Source organism: Eptatretus burgeri, chromosome 22 (genome assembly GCF_056783735.1).
Source record: "Eptatretus burgeri isolate ZD-2024b chromosome 22, Ebu_testis_v1, whole genome shotgun sequence".
In the NCBI taxonomy this organism is placed as follows: domain Eukaryota; kingdom Metazoa; phylum Chordata; class Myxini; order Myxiniformes; family Myxinidae; genus Eptatretus; species Eptatretus burgeri.
The window spans coordinates 1531491-1557065 of NC_140982.1; the positions used below are offsets into that span (position 1 = coordinate 1531491).

General features: G+C 37.4%; 2 protein-coding genes across 9 annotated transcripts in view; one reads left to right on the forward strand and one right to left on the reverse strand.

The window, feature by feature from the left end:
* LOC147008051 (uncharacterized) overlaps nt 1–25575 on the reverse strand; it is a 364090-nt gene that overhangs the window by 59998 nt on the left and 278517 nt on the right. The gene's annotated exons all lie outside the window — the stretch shown is intronic.
* LOC147008055 (neprilysin-like) overlaps nt 4667–25575 on the forward strand; it is a 156039-nt gene continuing 135130 nt past the window's right edge. For 2 of the 3 annotated variants that reach the window (XR_015053665.1, XM_085865856.1), the window contains exons 1-3: nt 4667–4791; nt 5299–5440; nt 5576–5692. Coding sequence is in view for 1 of the 3 variants with exons in the window: in XM_085865856.1 (XP_085721982.1) it covers nt 4764–4791; nt 5299–5440; nt 5576–5692 (287 nt within the window). In the remaining 2 variants the exon portion in view is untranslated. The remainder of the gene's footprint in view (nt 4792–5298; nt 5441–5575; nt 5693–25575) is intronic. The other variant, XR_015053666.1, reaches the window with a different exon arrangement.

A 25575-nucleotide genomic window follows, 5' to 3' on the forward strand; every position in this document is an offset into this window, starting at 1 on the left:
TTTTTTTTCCATTTTGAAGCAAAACCTCAAAGCACTTTTTCTATAGTTTCGAGGCTCGTGGTGGAGCGAAAACATTTCATGGGTCAGGTCATAACATAAGGAAGGGAGGGGGAAACACACGAACAGCAGGGACGAGGGATGAAATGGAGGGAGACTTGGTAAAATAAGGGATGAAGGGAAGAATGATGTCTTGGAGAGGACACAGAGGGTGAGCAAGATGGACACAACCACAAACTCTCAGGAAGGAAAAATTGAAAGATTGGAAAGAGATTGGTTTGGAGGGGGGAGGTTAATGGGGGTTGATCTGAGATGGTGGTGAACAGCTGCCTTGAAGCCCTGAAGGGGACAATGAGATTGAAGAGACCGGGGAAGTTGGACACTTTGTAAAAACAGAATAGGAAGGGAAAGTAAGAATGATGAAAATGTAATTGTAAAAAGATGAAATGTTACAAGAGATTTTAATATTGTATTTATATTCGGTGTGATACAAGCAAAACATGTATCGAAACATCCCTCAATGAATCAACAAATATACAATTTTTTACACATATTGTTCCTATAAACACCTCATTCTTATAGAATCCTGAATTTCAAAATTGTGGTTAAGGAAAAGAGATTTGTTGTTGAGATTTGAGGGAAGCAGTTTGGTGAAGGTTAAGGAAATGATTTTGGGGTTGTCTGGCTCGAGGGTGATTGTCAAATTTAATTTCCCTGTTCAACCTGAGACATGTTACAAATCCCAAACGCTTGACTTCATTAAACATGTCTGTTCCCAAACTACAGGCCTCTCACAGGCCCTTCTCATCTCGGGTTCCAAATCGTCAAGTTCGCATAATATCTCTCAAGTTTCCAGACACAATTGTGGAATGTCATGGCCCAGAATCCAGATTAAACATGTGGGATTATTTTATAAAGGGAATTTTGAAGATTTGATTCTTTCGACGAAAATCACAAACTCTCATGAGGCTGAAATGAATTGACGAGGACTCATGTTGTCGAATAGTAAACAGAACTTCGATCCTTTGGATCGAACTTCGACAAATTAATAAAATGGGTTTTGAAAGCGTCCACAGGATACCACAACAGAACTCATGCACGTGCACACACACACACACACACACACACACACACACACACACACACACACACACACACACACACACACACACACACACACACACACACACACACACACACACACACACACACACACCTGCAGACTTTAAACCTTCATGAGATTCACCCTTATTGAAATTGACCACTCCCCACCACCCAATCCTCATGGGCCATCTCTTATTAGTCTTTAAAAACCATTAAATTGATCATACTTTGTGGTGCATCGTTTCATCATTTGCTGCTGTGATTGTTCATTCACTGATCTCGTGTTTCATCTCAACAAAAGAGCCATAAATACTTTCCTCATGTGGTGTTTTACCTGATGGTTCTTCATTATTCTGGTGTTATTGTTTGACTGCTGTTATATTTATTTATTTTTATTATTGTTCTTTGCCGGGACTGCCTGGTAAAGAGAGAATGCCAGGTCAACCTGGGCAGACAGGTGAAATTGTAAGTATGGTTTGAGAGTATCATGATGGTCATGCAATCTTTTCACAGAGATGTGGATACCTTAAAGATAAGTGCCCTCTTTAGTAACATACCAGCTCCTTATAAATCAACCGAATTGTTTACTTTGTGGAAGCTGAGGCAAGATGTTCTTGTCAGGAAAGGTGTGCAAAGAAATCAATTACCCCCTTTCCCACATCTTGTGTCATGTTGGTTCTGGTTGTTATTTGCTGGTTGACAGTACAGCAAACAATTCCACATTTAGAATGGTCAGTATATTGAGCAAAACGACTGAGTGTGCGTGTGTATGTTTGTATGTATAGATGTGTATATATGTAAAAATGGGCAGTGAGTAGGTCCTTTTGGTCCTGCATGGGGAGTGAGATGCCCCCACCCTCTCCGAGTCTCGGGTTGATGGAGCTCGTTGTCCTTGTCAGGCAGTTCATCTCGGAAAAGGAAAACTCTGATTTCAAACCTACGACCCGAGGACCTCGCTGTCACCGTCCCAGCTTGCTCGGCCATGGCAGATGAACCCGGGTTCAAAGGGTGGGGCCAGTACTGCGCACATTGAACTCCACCTTAAAACTACACTGCGCAGGCTCGAAGGAAACGTCCACGTCCGAGCCCCCCTCCCCCCTTCCCCTTCAAAGTCCTGCAGCGATGGGAAAGGGGCGAAAACGGCAGGTGGCTGATGACACTGGAAGCCGTCGTCCCAATCCTGCGTGCAGGAGGTTCAGGATATTGGTCGCCTGATGTTGACCTGGAGATGACGTCATTACTCCGGACACTGAACGACCAAGCAGCCCTTTTTAGGGACAGCACTGATTGCTCCACATGGAGAGGGGCCTAGAAAAGGTGGCCGAACCAAAGCTCGACTCCTTTTCACCCCAGTTGGATCGCCGCGGTCAACGGGCATCTACTAAACGCGGTCGAGCAACTTCAAAGACAGAAAGGTACACACCCTCCTCTGAGGGTGCAAAAGGACTGAAAATAGCATGTTGGATCATCAGGACCATGCTTGACGCAGATGACAGCCACCGTCCGGTACGCCGCTCTGCTCTAATTGCACATGAGCTGTCGCGACTCGATATCGACATCGCAGCTCTCAGCGAAGTCCGCTTCCCAGAGGTGGGCAGCCTCCTTGAACATGGTGCCGGATACACCCTCTATTAGTCAGGCAAACCAGCCACAGAGAGACTCCTTTCAGGCGTTGGCTTCATGGTCAGAAACTCCATCGCTTCCAAGCTTGAAAACCTGCCAAAGCGTCATTCTGACCGCATCATCTCCATGCGCCTCCCTCTCAGAAACCAACAGTATGTCACGCTGGTCAGTGTGTACTCTCCGACTCTCCAAACAGAGCCTGCAGAAAAGGACAAGTTTTACTCTGATCTCCGTCGCCTCCTTCAAAGCACCCCTGCAGACCACAAAGTCATAATCCTTGGTGACTTCAACGCCAGGGTGGGCAAAGATTCTGAAGCTTGGAAAGGAGTCCTTGGGAAACATGGTGCTGGTAACTGCAATGACAACGGGCACTTGCTGTTGGAGTTCTGTGCAGAGCAGCAACTCACCATCACAAACACCATCTTCCAGCAAAAAGACAGCTGGAAGACAACATGGATGTATCCCCGGTCCAAACATTGGCACCTCATCGACTATGTCGAGACTTCAAGGACATCTTGCACACCTGAGTGATGCCCAGCGCATAATGTCACACTGATCATCACCTTGTGCGTTGCAAACTCCGACTTCACTTGAAACCCAACCCAAAGAAAGGAGGCCCCCCGAGAAGGAAGCTCCAGGTCGGCAGACTTCAGTCAGCTGAAGTGAAAGCTGACTTCCAGGCAGGCTTGGAGTCAAGGCTTGTTGACTCAAGCTGCCCCACAGACCCCTCCCCTGAAACGCTTTGGGAACACCTGAAGATTGCCATTCTGCAGACTTCTTAAGAAGTCCTCGAATTTGTTACAAAGAAGAACAAAGACTGGTTTGATGAAAACAACCAGGAGATCCAGGAATTGCTGGTGAAGAAGAGATCTGATCACCAGGCCCACCTAGCTCAGCCGTCTTGTCCTCAGAAGTCTTGTCCTGCCTTCCGCCTGGTATGCAGTAACCTCCAGCACAAGCTTCGAGAGATCCACAACGAGTGGTGGACCAACCTCACAGAAAGAACTCAGCTTTGCGCGGACACTGGTAACAACAGAGGGTTCTACGAAGCCCTAAAGGCAGTGTACGGCCCTACACACCAAGTCCTGTGTCCTCGGCAACCATTCCTGACCAAACCTTTGTCTGCAGCCGCTGTGGTCGGATTTGTCTGTCCCGTATCGGACTCACCAGCCACCAGCGAGCCTGCAGCCGACGTGGATCCCATCCTTCTTGATCTTCGCCCAGGAAGCAAAGCCAGAAGAGAAGACACATCGATGTGAAATTCATTTTGAGGGATCTTTTTTCACACACTGATGAGACTTGTCCATCAAAGGAGTTTGTTTTGTTGTCTCGAGGAATTTTAAACCATCTCCATTCGGGATGTAACGAGTTCTTTACATGATGAGGCCTGAGCAGTTTTTTGCGGTTTCATGACTCTCGCCTCTTGGTATGTTTATTTATCTTGTTATGAAACGGTGCAGGGATTGTCGGTTTGTCAATTCCTTCTCTCCCAATTTAGGGTTTTCCGAGGTTGAAAGGTGACCAGGGTCCTCCAGGTGCACCAGGTCCAGCTGTTAGCACCAACACTGTGAACACATTCCTTGTAAACAGTTTGTTGATATGTCACTCCATTGTGTTTTATCGACGTTATCCAGTATACCAAACGTAGTTTGTAAATATATTCCGAAGTTTCTTGAGTAGACACTTGGTGTGTATGTGAGTTTCCCACGTATGATGCACGCATTCTATGTGTGCCCACGTCTGGTGTGCAGAAGGTGTTTGTAGGTACATGTGTAGTATATCCTTGGTATATGTAGTATATCCATGTGTAGTTTGTCGGTACATGTGTAGTATAATATCTCGAGAGTTTGGATTCATGGCATGGCTTTTTTGGAATTTTTTTGTTACAAAGGAAACCGAGTTGATCATCTTATGTCCATATTTCACAAATTGTTTTAACCGTTGATCTACCGTCATCAGGGCTCACCGGGCGAGAGAGGCCCAGCCGGTCCTGTGAGAATAATTGGCCTTCCAGGTCGACCGGGAACAGCGGGGCCTGCATGACCTCCTGGAGACAAGGGGGCACCGGTGAGTATGATTGCTGGTTTCACAACTATCATGTCATATGTGTTGATATAGTCAGCCTGTCATCCTTCTGAGGTCGGGAAAATGAGTGCAAACTTATTGGGGGTAATAAGCCATTCAAGTATCATGCTTCGGAGTGGAGACCCCTCAGCCAAATGAAACTGCCTCGACAGCCTTATGTGCCTCACGGCATGAAAGGAATGGTTGTTGTTGTGTGCAGACTCACTCACTGTCTCTCTCACACACACACACACACACACACACACACACACACACACACACACACACACACACACACACACACACACACACATACACACACACACACACACACACACACACACACACACACACACACACACACACACACACACACACACACACACACACACACATAAACACACAAACACATATATTATGTTCTGGTAAGTGCTTACAAAAGCTATTTTATTGGAAGATATATCCTTAACTTATCCAATTGACTGATTTCCCAACTTCCCGGATCATCAGCTGGGCACCGTTTATCATCGAGGTTTCGATCCTTTCAGCCCAGAACCTTTCCGATCGGCGGGTCCACAATCCCGGTCGCAGGTCCACATCAGTCGATTACTCCACATCAGTGGACCCACAAGCTCAAAGTTGTGTCCAGACAGTAAGTCAACACAGAAATGCAATATCCTTATTCAAACTTATTACTTGTAAAATCGAAGATTTTTCATGAAAATTGGTCAGTCAATTTTGTTATTCTGTCTGTTTGTCTGTTTGTTTGTCTGTTTATTGCCTACAGGTCACAATTTCAAACCGATCTTGACAAAACTTCACCACATGGTAGAGTTTGTCATAAACAAGAACCCGATTGTTTTGAGGTGAAAAGGTCAACAGAGGCCAAAGGTCAACAACTTCGGTGAGATTTCTAAAATCCTCAATTTTCATTCGATTGACTTGAAATTTGAAGAGGATTTATATTTCAGGTCACGCAATTCAACAAGCCAATTATTTTTGAGGTCAACATAGATCAAAAGGTCAACATAGGGCGGATTTCTAAAATTGTCAATTTTCATCCGATTGACTTTAAATTTGAAGAGGAGTTCCATATCTGGTCATTGAATTCAACCATCAATTACTTTTTTCGCTCAAATTTGTTTTATGGATTTTGCAAGTGTCGTGCTCTGCACAACGTCTTCTTCTTGTTTAGTTATTAGTTTTATTTAAAGTATTTCAACATATGAATAACTTCAATCACACATCACTTTAAATGAAAACAAAAAGCGATAAACACTTTACCTTGTGGACATATCCATGACACAGCACCTCCATCGAACCATAAACACACACTGTCAACCAAGTATTCAAACTTCCCTTCCCCTCCACTTCCCCTCCAAGCTGTTTAGCCCCTGATCTCGATCCTGAGATAAACTATCATCCTTGTGTATCACAAGCAGAGTGATTCATCAATGTGTGCACTGTCCCTCCCTTGATGTTAAACTGGGCATCCCATCCACTACAATTAGTTGTTGATGCTAAACATTCCACATTGTCTTTGATGAATAATGGACAAGTCATCTCCAGCACCCTGAACAATTTCAAAATACCTACACAACTCACCGAAATTTAAATGTCAGGCATTGTCAGTCAGTTGGAGGACTTTTAAAACATTCCCCAGCTGACTCCACAAAAAGGGGGTAATTATAATTATTATCCAATTATAATTGGAGCTGTTGTCGTAGTAGTCATCGTAGTCGTGGTGGTGGGTATTTTGTTTTTTTCATTTTGAAGCAAAATCTCAAAGCCTTTTTTGTATAGAGTTTCGAGGCTCGTGGTGGAGCGAAAACATTTCATGGGTCATGTCATAACTGAAGGAAGGGAGGGGGAAACACACGAACAGCGGGGCCGAGGGATGAAATGGAGGGAGACTTGGTAAAATAAGGGATGAAGGGAAGAATGATGTCTTGGAGAGGACACAGAGGGTGAGCAAGATGGACACAACCACAAACTCTCAGGAAGGAAAAATTGGAATAGAAAGAGATTGGTTTGGAGGGGAAGTTAATGGGGGTTGATCTGAGATGGTGGTGAACAGCTGCCTTGAAGCCCTGAAGGGGAGAATGAGATTGAAGAGACCGGGGAAGTTGGACACTTTGTAAAAACAGAAGAGGAAGGGAAAGTAAGAATGATGAAAATGTAATTGTAAAAAGATGAAATGTTACAAGAGATTTTAATATTGTATTTATATTTGGTGTGATACAAGAAAACATGTATCGAAACATCCCTCAATTAATCAACAAATATACAATTTTTTGCACATATTGTACCGATAAACACCTCATTCTTATAGAATCCTGAATTTCAAAATTGTGGTTAAGAAAAAGAGATTTGTTGTTGAGATTTGAGGGAAGCAGTTTGGTGAAGGTAAAGGAAATGATTTTGGGGTTGTCTGGCTCGAGGGTGATTGTCAAATTTAATTTCCCTGTTCAACCTGAGACATGTTACAAATCCCAAGCGCTTGACTTCATTAAACATGTCTGTTCCCAAACTACAGGCCTCTCACAGGCCCTTCTCATCTCGGGTTCCAAATCGTCTTTGAGGTACACTGATAAATAGCTTGCTTGGATCGTCACTTGTGAGCTTTCCATCATCATTATGGGGAAATTACATGTAATGAGATGGAGGTGAAGGGAGATGTTTGAAAAATGAAACAAAGAATTGCATAATCGGACAACTTCGCCCATCGAAGGAATAGCTGATTCTGCCCGACGTCATGCCATGCTTCAAATGACTTCTTACGTCATTGTGGGAATATGGACTTGAACAGTGACACACGAGGAAGGGTCCATATGGATTGGTGTATATCCCCAGACTGTGAGCCCCGTCCTTGACTTTCTCAATGAAAATTTTGAAGATCGCATAATTCTCAAGTTTCCAGACACAATTGTGGAATGTCATGGCCCAGAATCCAGATTAAATATGTGGGATTATTTTCGAAAGGGAATTTTGAAGATTTGATTCTTTCCACGAAAATCACAAACTCTCATGAGGCTGAAATGAATTGACGAGGACTCATGTTGTCGAATAGTAAACAGCACTTCGATCCTTTGGTTGGAGGAAGTATAAAGGCAAAACGATGGTCAACATTGAACTTGCTGTTCATCACAAATACCTCCTCAAACTCTCAGTTATATTTCTTGTTCATATTTGATTTCTACAAGATTATATTTAGACACGTTAAACCTGTTAAATTGCCCTTTGTAAATATGTCATCGTTTCATGGAGTTCCCTGGAATAATGAGGAAAAACAGGACAATACAGATTGCCATGTCTTTGTTAAAATCACAACCTGTCAAATGAATCCATGGGTTGTGATTTTTACAATGAAAACCAGACAAATAAAATGGGGTTTGACAGCGTCCACAGGATATCACAACAGAACTCATGCACGTGCGCACGCACACACACACACACACACACACACACACACACACACACACACACACACACACACACACACACACACACACACACACACACACACACACACACACACACACACACACACACACACCTGCAGACTTTAAACCTTCATGAGATTCACCCTTATTGAAATTGACCACTCCCCACCACCCAATCCTCATGGGCCATCTCTTATTAGTCTTTAAAAACCATTAAATTGATCATACTGTGTGGTGCATCGTTTCATCATTTGCTGCTGTGATTGTTAATTCACTGATCTCGTGTTTCATCTCAACAAAAGAGCCATAAATACTTTCCTCATGTGCTGTTTTACCTGATGGTTTCTTCATCAATCTGGTTTTATTGTTTTGCTGCTGTTATATTTATTTATTATCTTGCCAAAACGAAGTTTTTGCAAGATATGTAAGTCAGCTTGTATGTTTTTTTAAATTTTTTTTATTTTTTTGTTTGTCTGTAATCACGTATAAAAAATTCTGCAGAGCACAGTTATCATTGGAAATTTTTGTAACTTCGCATATCAGAGGCCTATAGCGGTCCCTTTCAGCACATAAAATTTTGAAGGTCAAAGGTCAAGGTCACTTTGTCGCAAATCAAGGGAGTCGACGAAACCCTTATTTTTTGAGTAATTTTAATGGAATCGTCTCCAAACTTTATGGGAATGTAGTATATGGTCTGGCGCTCAGCTGATTAGTTTTTGGTGGCGATTGGCCTTGACCTTCATGGTTAGCGCCTGAGGTCAAACATATTTGACCCCAAGGTCAAATTTTCAAGTTTTAGGAACCATATCGTGTAGTACCTCAAATTGAACACCTCGATGAGTGCTTTCTAGATATGTCAAGCTTGAGACATTATGACGTCAGTAGGGTGAATATACTGGTTCTAGCTCACTTTTCCCCATGTAAATGAATGGGGATTTTCAGCGATTCCCTTTTTTTTCCCTAAAAATAAACCCCCTTTTTATCCGTTTTTCCCTGCTGTGCAGGGGTTTGGCTTTTTGTGAGGCAATGTTTTATGGCCGGATGCCCTTCCTGGACGCCTCTTACAACACAGGGATATGGTACACCTATTCTAACCGGGGTATACACCGGCCCAGTACACTGGTACTCATTTCGCCGACCTCAGATGGATGACAGGCTGAGTCAACCCCCTGGTGTTAATTCAGCAGCTGAGCGGGATTCGAACTCGGGACACTGGGATCCCAAGCCGCCACCCTAACCACTAAGCCAACACCAGGCTTTGTATATATATATAACCAGGCTATCCCAAGGTATATTTATTTGTCTCCCCTTTTAACCTGGAGGTTGATCAGCTCACTCATTGAACCTATAAAGATTTGTTCATTCTCAAATTCCTTCAATAGTTTAATTTTCTTTGCACAATAATCCCCATCTAAAATATTGACAAACAAAACATTTGAATCTTTATATTTTTTAAGATACCCCTTTTGTGCCATAACGAAATGATAAACTTCTCTTAATGCTCTTGTTTGACCACCTCCTGAGCCACATATCATTTTGAGATTATAGTAAATTGTTTTTTCATTGTTCAATTGATAACCATCAAAGTTTTCAGTCCATTCAAGGATATTCATTTTTTTCTTTACATCCTCTAACTTACTAGTTTTTAAATTGATTCGCTTATTTGTTTTATTTACCTTTGTTTTAGTTATTTTTTCAATAATACTTATTTGATATTTTTCACATTCATTATGTTTTCCATTTATATACCAAGACTGAGATTTTCTCCACTCTTAAGTTTGATTAATACTTGGTTTAACCATTTATATATTGCGAAAAAACGCGGCGGTAGCCCTTAAAAAACCCTAACCCATCTTCCCATCGTTAAAACACAATCTATTCTATTCACTCTATCATACAATATCCATATGGAACACAATCTATTCCATTATCTAAAATAAATCTCTTATCATCAAAGGCTCCTAATGTCTTTTTATTTACTTCTTCACTATATATTGTTGCGGATTTCGCGCCCGCCGGCGTGCGACGGCCACGTAACTCGAATCGCGGCACGTCGCCCACCGGACGGACAATCCAGTCATGACCCTCTCGGACTAACGCCGGGAACCAGTCACGGGTGGACCTTTCGGTCTCACCGCGATCGAGCCAATCAGCCCCCGCGTGGGATAGGGTTGCTCGCCAAATTCGACCTACCTAAGTACCCACGCGGAGGGTAGACCGGGCGATCGCACCTCGCCGCAGGTCGACTTCGGACACGGGCCACTTAAGCGACCCGTTCCGTACTATCAGAATAACCGAGCGGTGTTATCGTCGACCTCGACGGTTCGATTAATTATCGGGCGTATTCAGCCCACTACCAACCCTTTACGTGAAGCAAGATGGGGATTCAATGGAGGAAAAGACGAAGCGAAGCGGGAAACAGTTCAACAATAAAGCACATTTATTCGCGGCACACGGGAAGCACACAAATACAATTCCACCAAATGCACACAAAAAAAGAAAACACAATTCCATTTACACAAAAAGCAAACATAAAAGTGAAAACACAGTGCAGAGCTAATACCGACTACCGAGCACACGGCAACACTTATACAATTCTACTTCACAGACGGCGCCGACAACACATACCCAAAACCAAGGAAAAGAAATCCCCCAAGAATGAGGTAGGCCTGAGGCCGAGACCGGGTCGGGCCTACCCGTCTGGTGATGAGACGCGGAGCGGCGATGGCCCCGCAACCCACGGGCCTCGCGGACAGTGCCTGGCAGGGGGGTGGGAACGGGGCCCCCTTGGTCGCACTATCTCAGCGCGGGGGGAAACAGGAGGGGGTTGCTGATGCTCGGGGTATAGAGGATCTTTATTATGTGCGACGAGCGTCTCCACCTCGGCCAGGTCGCGCTGTCGGCCTCCCTCGGGTGCAGCTTCCTGCACGACGCGAGCACCCCCTCGTCTGGTGTCGCCGCCTTTCCACAGCTCCGTCCCCTCCGTTCCGACTCCACCGCACACGACGAGCAGCTCCACCGCCCGCGAAGTCTTGACCCTCTGCTTCCGACTCTCCTCTTCTTGACTCTCCGACCTCTTGACTCTCCGACCGACTCTGACTGACGAACACGGTCCTTTTATCCCCCCGTAACTTCGCCTTTGACCCCCTCCCTTTGACCTTTCACCTCGCTCCCCATTGGCCCGAGAAAAAGTGGGCGTGAAGGCTTTTTGATCCACAAATTTGCATATATCGATCGTTCTGGAGGCGGGGCCAAATCGCCCCTCGCTCACCGATTGGACGGCAAAAAGTGGGCGTGTGTCGTTTTTGATCCGTTTTTGAAGCAGAAAATCCGTGATTTTGTACACGCTGTTCGACGCGCGTTCTGCATGAGTCCAACACCGGTACCCACAGCGGGGCAAGAACGGTGGCGATGCTACGGTTGTGAGGTGTGCGTGAAGGTCGTGGCGGTTGTGGTGAAGCGGTGGTTGTGGTCGGTGGTTGATGTTGTGGTTGTGATCATGGCGGTTGGTCCAAAATAAAGATAGTAGAAGAAAAACGGCTATCCTGAAGAGTCGCAGCACGTATAAATGACATGTATTCCCACTAGACAACGGGTTTGGGCCTAACTACACATGCACTTACCGAGATACCTCACCTAAGGGACCTGAATGGTGGTTTGCGAATCTGGTAACCACAACAATGTGTTATGTTTATAACTTCTTATTGTATTCATTTTCCTATATTCTTCTTTCTTATTCATCAAACAATTATAATAATTTCTAAAAGTTATTGATTTCTTTATTACATATTTCTTTATTCCCTTTAACCTCTTATCAATCTGATCACCATACTTACAAGCATATGCCTTTGCTCTCAATCCAATAAACTCACTCATTACTTTTCCACCCAACTCCTCCTTAAACTTACCAATAACCTTTTCATTCTTTTTGGAAAATAACTCACTCTTCTTGCTGAAATTACTTGTATCATATACTCCAATATTTTTCTTCATATCTTCATAAACATCATCAGTTTTTATATCTAGGATAAAACTATCAGTGTCCATATACAACAATGAAACATTTTCACCATACTCTTTCTTTAAGTCATTATACAAATAATCATACATCAATATCTTTGATAAATCAAGAACTGCTGTTCCAATATAAATTGGTTTATCCATTACAATACTTTCCTTTTTCATATGAATTGCAGAAAAGTTCTCTGAAAAAACCTCTTCTCTCTCAAAACTTGGTTTATTTATCAATCTCGAAGCTTCTTTCCAAGATGTTGCGAATCTAATGTTTTGCCTGTTTCTAACATTTTCCATAGTCTTTCCAAATACAGCATTATTCATTAATTTATAAAAGTCCCCTTCAAATTTTACTTTTGTATTTGCTCTCATACCTGTATTGAATTGAATATACTTTTTCACCCAAGGACTTTGTTTAAATTTTAAAACTCTATGAATTTTAGCTACTCTCAATCCTTCTCTCAAAAACTGTTTTAAGCTTCTCTGATGCAAAACATATCCCTCTTTATCATAGAATGTTGTTAATAACTTTTCTGTTGATTTACCTTTAATATTAAAACTTTTATTATAATCACTTAACCATTCTTTCTTTGGGGTTTCTTTCTGACATGCAAAAGGAAGATCTTTATGCTTATTATGAAGATCACTCGGGTACCTCAAATCAACTTCAAAATAATAACCTTCTTCTTCGTCATTCAATTCCTCTTGAGAAGAAATAACAATATTCATCAAAGCCTTTTCATAATCCTTTTCTTCCACCCACTCTAATTTACCATAAGGCAGAGATTGAGACATTGCCCATCCATACAAATTATTAGCATCAAAATACATCAAATAATTACTATGTTTTTCACTATCATAATTTGGAAGATATTTATTATTTGCTTTAGCATATCTTTTTGAACATACTTGTGATATTCCACCTCTCTTGGACTTCTCAATCATCAAAAGCATATCAACATCACTGATTAAATCTATATCTTGTTTTGTCATTTTCAACATTGCACTCCAAGCTAAACCAGGAGCTGTGAAATAGTGGGCAGGGTCTAATCCATAACAATTTTTATTATGACAGAGTGATCTAAAAGCTTCAAACACATCAGCTAACAATAAAACATCTGTTTTTAGATATAAATCATGATATTCTCCAAGGTTCTTTATCTTAAATATTTTCCATATTTCTTGTGCGTGTTTATATTCCTTATCACTTATCTCTTCTTCATAAAGGTTATTATAGAAACTTTCTTTTGATGGAAGTTGTGTTTCTTTAAATCTCATAAATGAATCCTATAATCATAAGGATAAATTCCCTTGAAAGAATTTTCTCTTTACTTTGAATTTCATTCCTTGTTTGAATTTCCTCTCTCGTAAGAATTCCTTCTTTAATCAGAATTTCATATTTAATCAGAATTTCCTCTTTAGTTAGAATTTCATTCATTGTTCGAATTTTCTTTATAATTAGAATTTCATCTTCAGTTAGAATTTCTTCATTAATTAGAGTTTCCTCTTTACTTTGAATTCTCTCTTTAATCTGAATTTCCTCTTTAGTGAGAATTTCCTCTTTTGGAAAGAATGAATTAAGATTTGGAAAAGAGTCTGTGGAGCTTAGATTTGATGCGAGGTAGGCTAGTGGTGTTCCCATAAACTTGTAAGAATCAAGAAACCGAATACGAGTTATAGGTTTTGTGAATATCATTTTTGTAAATGAAATATACTTTTGACTTGTGTTTGTTATGGCAGAAATATTCCCTGGTGTTTTTGAAAGTTCATTTATAAATAGATGTGTATCATAGTTGGCGCTATTGTGGAGAAAGACTGGAATAAAAGAAGGTAATTTATAATTAAGATTACAACAGGAATGAGCGGGGCCTCTATATTTACCAGTAAGATGACAATGATCCCTAACTTTAGACTCCTTAATTTCCCCCTCACAAATATGACAGATATTGTTCTTTCTAAATTCTAATTTTTCTTCTTTGGTTAATTTCATCGGTTCATTTGTTTCTTTCATTAATTTAGTGAGTCTTATACAATCCTTTTCTAATCGTTTTACAAACTCTTGTGAAGCTTTTTTTCCACGATAATGTTCAAGTTTGTTATACTTTTCTCCAACAGATGATTTGATATAATAACAGAAACCACAAGGAATATGTTTATGATATTTATTTGTATATGATTCTTTTGGATTAGGAGAAGCAGTATTTATCTTTTTAAGGATACACTCAAAATCAGCGTATATCACAAATGGGTGCATGATAGATTTATTATAATCTTCAAAAGAAATCTTTTCACCAGGTTTTGGCATTGTAATTACAGCTGATTTATGATTACTACAATATTTTGAATGTTGTTCTAATCGTTCTTTTGTATGAAATGAATTAAGACATCGCTTACAAGGATATATTTTGTTTGCTGTTCTGAATACCTGAGAAGAGATTAATCTTGATAAATTATTGATGTATGTGTAATGTGAATTCTTTCCAACACTAAAATATAAAAGATCAATGTGTGTTTCTTCATTTTTATAGTTGTTTGAAATTTTTAATATTTGAACTTTGTTTGTATCCGTTAATCCATATACATTAATAGAAAGATTATTCTTTTTCTCAAATTTAGGAATATCTGTTAGTGGCATTGGGAATTTAAAATCTTTAATGTCCAAGGTATTGTCATATTTCATATATTGTTTTACTCTTTCTGAATTACATTTTGGTGGATGAAAGTGAGCAAGAACAGACCAGAGAAAACATTTATTATCATTATTCTTAATATTAACAACTGCGTTCTTTAGTTTTATTTCTTTTGGTAATTCAATATAAGAAGAAGCTTTAAGAGGGTTTGATTTTAGAATGTGTATATCTAAAAAGATGATTTTTTTAATATTGAATCCACTTCCTACCACTGTATTATCAACATCCTCCTCTTGTCTTGATAGTTCTTCATAAACCCCACTATTCAAAAAATCTTGAAATGATGTTATAAAATGAAGATCTGTTCTCATATAAGGAGTTTGTTCTTCATCTTGTCTTTTCATATTCATTTTCACTCCCATATAAAACTTTAAAGTTTTCATTTCTTATAATGTCTTTTTAATAAATTTTTCAACATCGGGTTTCACTATTTCAATTGATTCAGCTATTGATGATGGACCGGGTTCTCCAAATTGAAAAATCCTTATTTTTATATGCCCTTTAAATGCCCCATCAGTGTTTTCAATATAATAGTCTCCCTTTACTTTAAACTCATTTTTCTTGTGTTTTTGTGATTGAAGATGTCGATTATAACTTCTCTTCAAAACATCCTTTGAACAGATATCACAATGTTTTCTTTCCAACTCAAGAGGAGATATTTTATGAAACAGATTAAATGTGTGTTTGTTGGTTCGGAGGTGTTTTCTATAATGTTTATATTCGTGATTACAAACATCGCAGTATGTTGTATTCACCATATTTATATAATAAATCTTTGCTTAAACTAAAATTTTCTTGATGAAAATTTCGTTTATTTTACAGGTGAATCTGTGCTTAAAACCATTTTATCCTCCAACTTTTTCACTTAATAAATACAATGTTTCAAGACACAAAAGACAAGTTTCAATCAATCTCTTCATTTGTTAAAGATACTGAGAAATATGTCAAGGATGTAAAATTGAACAAAGATAAATATAACAACTATTGGATAAAAAAATTATGGTAAATAATATGAGTTCTTCAATTTCCTTCAGTGGAAGGGCTTTTAGTATACCTGGAAGAACATCAATTAAAGTATCTCTTACAAAAGTTTCTCCTCTCCTTCTAGTAATATATTCAAAACTAGAAAAAGCAATGAAACAAGAAAAAGTATCAAAAAACAAAAATCTTATGGATGAAGCTTTAGAAAGAAAAGATAAGACCATCTGTAATATGCAAGGAGAAATTTGTATTTTTTTCAACAACCCTAAAGATGTAAATCCTGATGAAATAAAGGATGCTAATATATCAGGTGAAATGACATTTCGTTCAATAGTAATTAACGATCATTTTAAAATTACCTTTAATGTAAAAAATGTTGTCGTTGAATCTGATAATGAAAAAAAGTATATCGATATCGATGGTAATATACAACTGAAAGTATAGATGAATTTCAGTTTAAGTAAAGTTTTACTTTATAAATATGCTAGACTTTCCTGATTCTCCATATGACAAATTTGAGAATTGTCCTGCGTGTGAAAGACGGGATTAAACACAGAGTCAAAAGCTTATAAACAATGTATATTCTGTGATTATCTTCTAATTAATGATAATAAAAAATATAAAAAGGAAAATAATTCTTTTAGATTTACACCAAAAATGAATTACTTTACAAGATTGATTAGAGAAATGAATGCAAAGTATGAGGGTGATAACACACCTTTCCTTACAAGGGAAGAAACTGAACGTATAAGAGAAATGTTCAAAGGATTGTTGTTGTATATTATTCATGGATGTAATTTTCAGGGAAATATCAACACAAGATATTGTATAAATAAAATAATGGATTATCTTGAAATTAAACCTGAACTTAGGATAAAATATAGAGTTTCTAAAAAAGCCAATAATAAATTAAATAACCTGTTTTCCAAATATATAAATGAATGATTTTTTACCCATTTGGGAAAATAAGATAAAATTTAACAACCATAAAAATCTCCCAAATTCATTAAGATGTCTCATAGTTGGTTCAAGTGGATGTGGAAAAACCTGCTTACTTTTAAAAATGCTCCTCACACCCAACTTTTTAGATTATGAAAATTTAATAATTTTCACAAAGTCGAGTTTTCAACCAGAGTACAACTACTCTCACAAGGTTTTAATGCTGGTCTTCAAAAAGAAGATATAATCGGTTTATTTAAACATCAAAAAAACCTAAATGATTATAACATTGAAGATATAATTCAACTATTTTGTGATACACAGAGATGTAAAAAGAAATCAAATCCTATAACTTGTATTCTTAGTGATAATACGGATGATATACCGTCTCCCCAAGATTTGGATAAATCAAAATAGAACCTCGTTATCTTTGATGATTGTGTTAATGAGAGAAACCAAACGGTAATGGACAGCTACTACACAAGAGGGAGACATTCTTCTTGTAATTGTATTTATCTTAGTCAATCGTACTTTCAACTTCCTCGTCGTTCCATCAGAAACAATGCTAATACTTTTATTTTATTCAAGTTAAATTCAATAGATATCAATAATTTTTGGAGAGATAATTGTTCTACATTATGTAGTAAAAAGAAATTTGAGGATTACATGAAGCACACGACTGAAAAATATAAATATATTGTTGTGAAACAAGATGAGATATTAAGGGATATATTTTTTGTTTTATAAACAATTACATATATAAATGACAACTATTATTATAAATCTTGTGGGTAAATCTGCTTCTGGAAAAAACTTTCATAAATCAAGGTTCTTGTGTAGTACAAATGAGAATATTGTAAATTTACTTAAAGAACACCCCGTGATACGCATTGTATCAACAACAACTAGAGCAATAAGACCTGGAGAAGTAAAAGGTGAAGATTATCACTGTATTTCAGTGGAGGAACATATGCGATTGAGGAATGAAGGTCAAATGTTTGAGGAGGTTTCTCTTGGTACAACAAAATATTCACATTGTAAGAGTGAGTTAAGGAAACTAAAATCTGGTGGTGTTGGGATATTAGAAACTAATTCAGAAGGAACGAGACAAATTATTAAACATCTGAGTGGAGTGAAGATTTTATCATTCGGTTTTGATGTTGATGAAGAAACTCAACGCAAACGTATGAAAAGCAGAGATGCAAGTATTAGTGAAGAAGAAATTACAACTCGCATTAATGTTAATAAAGAATTTGATGAAATATTTAAAGAAAAGGATTTATTTGAACACATCTACTTGAATGATGAAGAAAAGGAAAATTTCCCTGTTGATCTTTACAATTCATTAAATGATATTTTACAATAAATAAATGGATGCAAAAGAAAGAGCAAGAAGATTTAAGGAACATCAAGAGTTGGTTTCAAAAGTTGTAAAACAACAGGAAGACATAAAGAAGAAACGCAGACAGAAACTAACGGGCGAAGAAGCATTTGAAAGAAAACAAGAGAAACTTTTTAAACCACTTTTAAAAACTTCCCAAGAAAAAATGAAAGATGTTTCCACAGTTCCCACAGTAGAATATACTCCCAGAAAGCTTCAAATGTTAAAAGATTTCAGTCAAATGACGGAGGAAGAATTAGAGCATATTGGAGAATTAGAATATCATGATGAAGAATTATTTCAACAACTGGAAGAGATTAATCAACCCCTGATTATATTGTGAATGCTGTTCAAAACAATGAATATTCAGCGGATTCAAAAACCAAAGCAGGACTCATTCCAACAGAACAACCAGCAATATTTCATCTTGTTCAAGAAAAGGTATTGATATTTAATGATGAATTAAGGTTCTTGGGTTCTGCTCAACCCCCTGTTAAACTAACTCCGAGATTAATGTTTCTTCTCACAAAAGATGGAAGACAAGGTTCAACTGTGAGGGATGAATCAAAGTATATTGATAAACCATTGGATATGGAAAATAATGATGATAGAGTATATATTGATCTGCTGAACACTCTAAATTATAAGGTTATTCTTTCTGGTAAAAGTAGGAAGAATGAGAAGGAGAAACACATTATTCAGGCTTTAAGTATCCTTGGTTCAGGTGTTAGTTTTCTTCCAAATGACCCATCGCAATTAGTTAATAGACTGTTGTTGTTGTTAGGCAGTAAGAAGGCTGGAAATAACAATTGTTTTAATGAAGCATCAGCCATTTTAGACCAGTTGATGAACATGAAAATAATTAATAAATCTCAATATAAAGACATTTTATCTCATATTAAATAAGATGAGAAGCACAATCCTTAGTTTCAATTTCACAACAAGCGACCACACATCTTCATTCCCATACCCACTACAACTTGACACAACAAAAGAATATGAGGCATCTTTATTGTCCATGGAAACTTATAATACCTTATTTAATATAACTGATAAAAATGACAAGTTTAGTTATAATCCCGGAAGTGGATACAAAACGATAACAGTCTCACCCGGAGCATATGAGATTTCTCAAATATCTTCCGAAATTGCTCGTCTTATGAAAGAACAGGGTGATGAACCAAAAAATATTGTTATAAACATTCAAAAACATACTTCAAAATCAACGATTAAAGTTAAAAATAACTACAAGGTTGATTTCACAATTGATAATTCATTTAGAGAGTTATTGGGTTTCTCCTCAAAAAAGATTGAAACTAATGGGACGTTTTACAGTGATAATGTCATTCAAATATCCTCAGGAATAAATTCGGTGTTAATTCACTGTGATTTGATTGATGCTGCTTATAATGATGGAATAAAACAAATACAATATTTTCATTCAGCGCATACTCAACCCCAATTGGTTATAAATTCAATATGGAACCCAAAAATTTGGTTTATCTACCTGTGTCAGGAAAAACCATACACAGAGTAAATTTTAGGATAACCGACCAAGATAATCGTGTGATTTCTTTTAATGGAGAAGTTATATCCATCAGAATTCACCTACGTGAAGTTTTCCAATAAATAAATACGATGGTTATTGTGAGGAAACACGAGTTGGGAAAATATAAAATAATTACAGGGGATGGGATGTTCCTTTCCCCATACTACAAGGGTGAAGGTATGTATCTTGGTAGAGGATACTATAAACCTCAGAGACAAAGGGGAGTAGGGTGAATATACTGGTTCTAGCTCACTTTTCCCCATGTAAATGAATGGGGGATTTTCAGCAATTCCCTTTTTTTTCCCCTAAAAATAAACCCCCTTTTTATCCGTTTTTCCCTGCTGTGCAGGGGTTTGGCTTTTTGTGAGGCAATGTTTTATGGTCGGATGCCCTTCCTGGACGCCTCTTACAACACAGGGATATGGTACACCTATTCTAACCGGGGCATACACCGGGACCAGTACACTGGTACACACATCGCCGACCTCGGATGGATGACAGGCTGAGTCAACCCCTGGTGTTAATTCAGCAGCTGAGTGGGATTCGAACTCGGGACACTGGGATCCCAAGCCGCCACCCTAACCACTAAGCCAACACCAGGCTTTGTATATATATAACCAGGCTATCCCAAGGTATATTTATTTGTCTCCCCTTTAACCTGGAGGTTGATCAGCTCACTCATTGAACCTATAAAGATTTGTTCATTCTCAAATTCCTTCAATAGTTTAATTTTCTTTGCACAATAATCCCCATCTAAAATATTGACAAACAAAACATTTGAATCTTTATATTTTTTAAGATGCCCCTTTTGTGCCATTACGAAATGATAAACTTCTCTTAATGCTCTTGTTATAAAACTCTCTACCCTCATCAGTCCATAATTTTTTAGGTTTTTTCTTACTTTTATTAAATATCTGTTGAAAGGCTAACATAAGAGTATTACCTGTTTTGTTTTTTAATGGGACAACCCATACGTATCTACTCCTCAAATCAATTACGGTTAAAGCATACTTGTACCCCTTATCATTATTGAGTTCAATCAAATCAGCAGACCAGATATAATCAACTTCCTCAGAATAAACTTTCCTTCTCTGAAACTTTGTGAATATTGGTTTATGTAATTCATCAGCTAATTGCTCTTCAGTCTTAATGGCATCATTAGAGCCTATAAGTTTTTTGAATTTCCAAGTCCAAGTTTCAATTTAGCACTGATCATCTTCTTCACAATGAGCCGATCAACTTTTTCTCTCAAGGTTGGATTTTGTATCAGAGACAAATTATACAACATTTCTCTATCGGCTTCATGCTTTTCTTCCAACGTTGTGGTATTCCCATAATCAATATCGTGTCTCATGCACACTTCATCAACTCTATTGATAGGCTTACTCCAGGATTTAGGATTGTCTGCCTCATCTAATCTTTTATCCAAGTTTGTACCTGGACCACAGAAAGAATACCCTGGAAGATGTAATTCCCCTGGTATTCCAGTAGTTGTAAATTTACTTCCTGATAAAAACTTTTGTATATCTCCTCCGAGTTTGTGTTTGGAGATAAATTGATTTTTTTTTGAACCACACACCGAACATATACCTTTTTGTATAACCCTGTTATTTTTACTTTTAATATATGAAATATTTTTAGTATTAGTTTTCTTTTTACATTTGAGACAATAACTCATTTATTTATGTGAAAAATTCCTGCACAGTGCAAAAACCTTTTTAGTTTCCAACATGCACATTTGGATCTTAATTTTTAAAACATAAAGAATCCTTAGAAATGCCTTCACTCTCTCCTCCATTTATTTAAGAAAAAACTTGAATTAAAATGAATAGCTTGTCGATGTCAATAGTCTTGAAGAAAATATTGCCAATAGACTTGTCAATTCTTTGTTTTGCTCCTCGGTGGGTTGAGTTATTTTCTGTAATACCACCAATCTTGTTTGGATTTCACTGGTTTCCATATTTTGATATTTATTTTGTCTCGCTCTTTCCTCCCTCTCCTCCCTCTCTCTCTTCTCTCTTTCCTCCTTCTCTTTCTTCTCCCTCTCCTCCTTCTCTCTCTTCTCTCTTTCCTCCTTCTCTTTCTTCTCCCTCTCCTCCTTCTCTCTCTTCTCATTTTCCTCCTCTTCCCTCTCTTCTTCAACTCCTTCCTCATCCCTTACTATCCTTGAATCGCTTACACCCCATAGAATATTATACATATATTCATCAGGATTTCCTGTTATTCCTGCATCGAAAATAATTTTTTTACAACAGGAAACCAATAAAATTTCTTTTGAATTTCTAAAAGAGCCTTACCTTTTCTTAACTTTATAATTTTTTCATTATTTAACATTCTAATTAAATCTAAAGTTGTCGGTTTATCAACATCAGCATAATGCCAATCTTTTATTGAAAATACCTCATTCTTATGTTGTAGAACATATTTATTAAAATACCGAATACCCTTTTCTTGAAGGTATGCTTGAACACAGAAATGATAATTTTCTTGAAGCCTTCTTGCTGTCATTTATGTATTAGAAATATATGTTAGAATAATATTATGGCACGAAACACCTCCCCATCTTCCCATAGTTAAATCATTTTGTATTTCCTTACTTATTATATATAATCCTGTTTTTTCTGTTTTCATGAGATAAACAAGGACAAAACCATTATTATATTTACCCTTATTAAATTCTTTTATTTGTTGTTTACTAATCGTGGACCCACAAAACTCATTCTCGATACCAAGTGGATAATATTCTTCCTTACGAGACTGATTTAATTGTTCCAGGTCTTCGAGGTTAATTTTAAATGACCAATTATACCCTAAATCATTCATATCATACCCCCATTGTTCTATTCTCATACAAACGATACGCCCTTCTTTATAAAAATTAATTTTAATTCGAACTGTGAATTCTGTATGACCTGGAGATAATATCAACACTTCTGTATCTTTGGAATACACAGCCGTTTTATTTAAGGATATATATTGTGATAAATCGCTTAATCTCACCAAGTCATTCGCGTCAGTCGGGCTTGGATAATTTTTTAATTTAAAAGCATTTTTCATGTTAATATTTTTGGTTATATTATATTTATGTCGTTCAGCCTGTGCCTTTGTGTAATAATTTGATAAATCAATATCCAATTCTTGAGATACACCAAAGATAGAACCATCTTTACCAACATAAGTCATTTATATTAGATTAAAAATAATATCATAAAATTTTTTATTTTTGTTGAGTTGAAATAACACATATAGACATAATTGACCACAACACTTGGAATTTAATTCTTGGACTTGAAATGTTTGATAAACACCATTCTGTAAGAATTTTATGACTTCAACAGGTGGTGGAAGACCAAAACTATCAAAATAATATTTGTCTTGACTATTAAAAATACAAACCCAATGAGAACCGTTCCCATTATTATCTTCTAAGTTCATAATAATATTCTTTGTATGTTTTGGCACATTTGTTAATTCATCTCTCATACAAATAACCACATTATGAATTTTTAATTTCTTACAATATTTGACAAGTTGTAAATTTGATGTTGTATTCTTTCCAAATTTTTCCAACCACTCATCAATGCTCATTTATTTATTAGAAAGATATAATCCATTAACTCTTTTCGTTAATTTTACACCTGCTTGTGCAATAGAAGAAAGCATATCTCCAACTAACAATCTCGCTTTATCAGGCAGACCTTCAAGTTTTTCAGCAAAATCTACAATTACACCACTTCCACTAATTTGTTTCTCCAACTCTTTGTTATGTCTTTCCAATTCTTTTTGAGCCTGGAGTTGAGCCTTCCTTTCGTTCGCAGTTTTCACCGCTGTTGAAATACCACCCGTCAATGCTCCAACCGCACTTAAACCAGCAAATAAAGGAATTAGAAATGGGAGAAATCCTCCACTCGTCTCTCTTATTGAATATTTTTTCAACATTGGTTTTGTCATTTTAATTTTAAGTGAGCCAGTGTCATTCAAGATTTTAACCTGTTCTCTTGTGAGCAAAACATCAATTCTTACTGCTCCTTTTCTCTGAATTGTATTAACGTTAATCGTACAAGGCTTTTGATTTTGAACACAAGATGATAGTTTATGAAGATTGATTTGATTAACATATACCCCAGTTGGTACTTTGCCACTCATTTATTTAACAAAAAATTATGTGAGACTAATCATCACACCATTATCTGTATTAATCTGCAATTCTGTTTCTTCCAAAAGCAAACAATATGTATCAACTTCTTCACTCTCTCCTCTTTCAATGTATAGGGAAGTATCCACTCGATTAGACTTTATAGTTTCCTTTTGCGCGCTCAGGTCAAACGCATAGATTGTATACAAACTTTTAAATGCTGTCATATCCAAAATAGGTTCTTTATTTCCATTACTTTCACACACCTTTTGGTAAGACTTGTATGCTTCAGCAAAATCATTTTTTTCCCAATTAATTTCCAATCTATCTCGTGGATAAAATGTTCCATCTAGAGAAACGCGAAGTTGTTTCACCTTAGCATTATCACTCAATGCATTATTCTTATCAGTCGCAGTATCACCATCTGGCTTTTTAAAAATAATCCACAGATATCGTGGCTTTCCTTCCAGAACACCCAAATTCCATGTGTAAGTAGTTTGATTGAGTTAAACGTGTTGACATCTTCTTTTGAGGTATGATACACTGAGTGGTTTCTTTGAGTTAAGTCTTCGATTCAACATCTCTTCTGTTTTAAGATTAGGAGTATATTCACTGATATACCAACTCATCTCCTCAATTACAAATTTATTCTGTTCACCAAAAGCACAAGCAACACCAAAAAGCAATCGATTTTCATTATCATTCCTTTGTAGTTGAAATCTAATTTTAAGACCATACAGAACTTTATCATGATCACAAAATCCAAATATACCTTTAAGAGGAACCGCCACAGTAAAACTATTTTCTGCTTTTGTATCATCATTATACGCTCCTTTCCTTTGAATATATCCAGGGTCTGTGTTTGTTCCCGTTGACATATCAGGAATAAAACCTTCGACAGACCCCTTTCCCATTCTATCACTGAATGTATAGAGTGTAAATTTTATCATTTCAGATACAGCAGAGACATAATCAACCGCTTCAACTTCTTGTGTTCCAATATACAAACGCACACTATCAAACATTTTCCAGAAGAAATCATTTACAAGTGTAGCGTTTGTGTTATTCCCAGCTTTAGTGAATTTAAATTTACACAACAAGAAACTTTCGGAGAGATTCAAATAGCTTTGTTGATTATTTATTTCAAAACTTTTTGTACCATTCGTATTCCAGTCTGTTCCAGTTATTGCATTTACCTTGAAGTAATCTTCTTTTTTAGTGGAGTTTGAGATAATAATAGTATCATCCAAATCATAGATACTATCAATTGCTTCCATACTTGTATTTATTTAGGAAAAAGATGTTAAAAGTTTTGAAACCCTGATCCAAGTATTTGAATTATTTTCTGTCGTTCTTGGGGGACAACTGAGTTTTGCCTTTCTTAATTTCTTTTATTGCTTGTAATTTATGAGATTCCTTCTGAGCATCTTTTATACTCTTTACAGCACCTGCTACATTTCCCACAGCAGAAGCAGTTGAACCAATTAGATCTTTATGTTTAAGAATAGTTGAACCAATACCCATGAGAGTATCAATTATCCCATCTCCTCTAAATTGATGTCCAACACCCCTTTGTCTCTTAGGTTTATAGTATCCTCTACCAAGATACATACCTTCACCCTTGTAGTATGGGGAAAGGAACATCCCATCCCCTG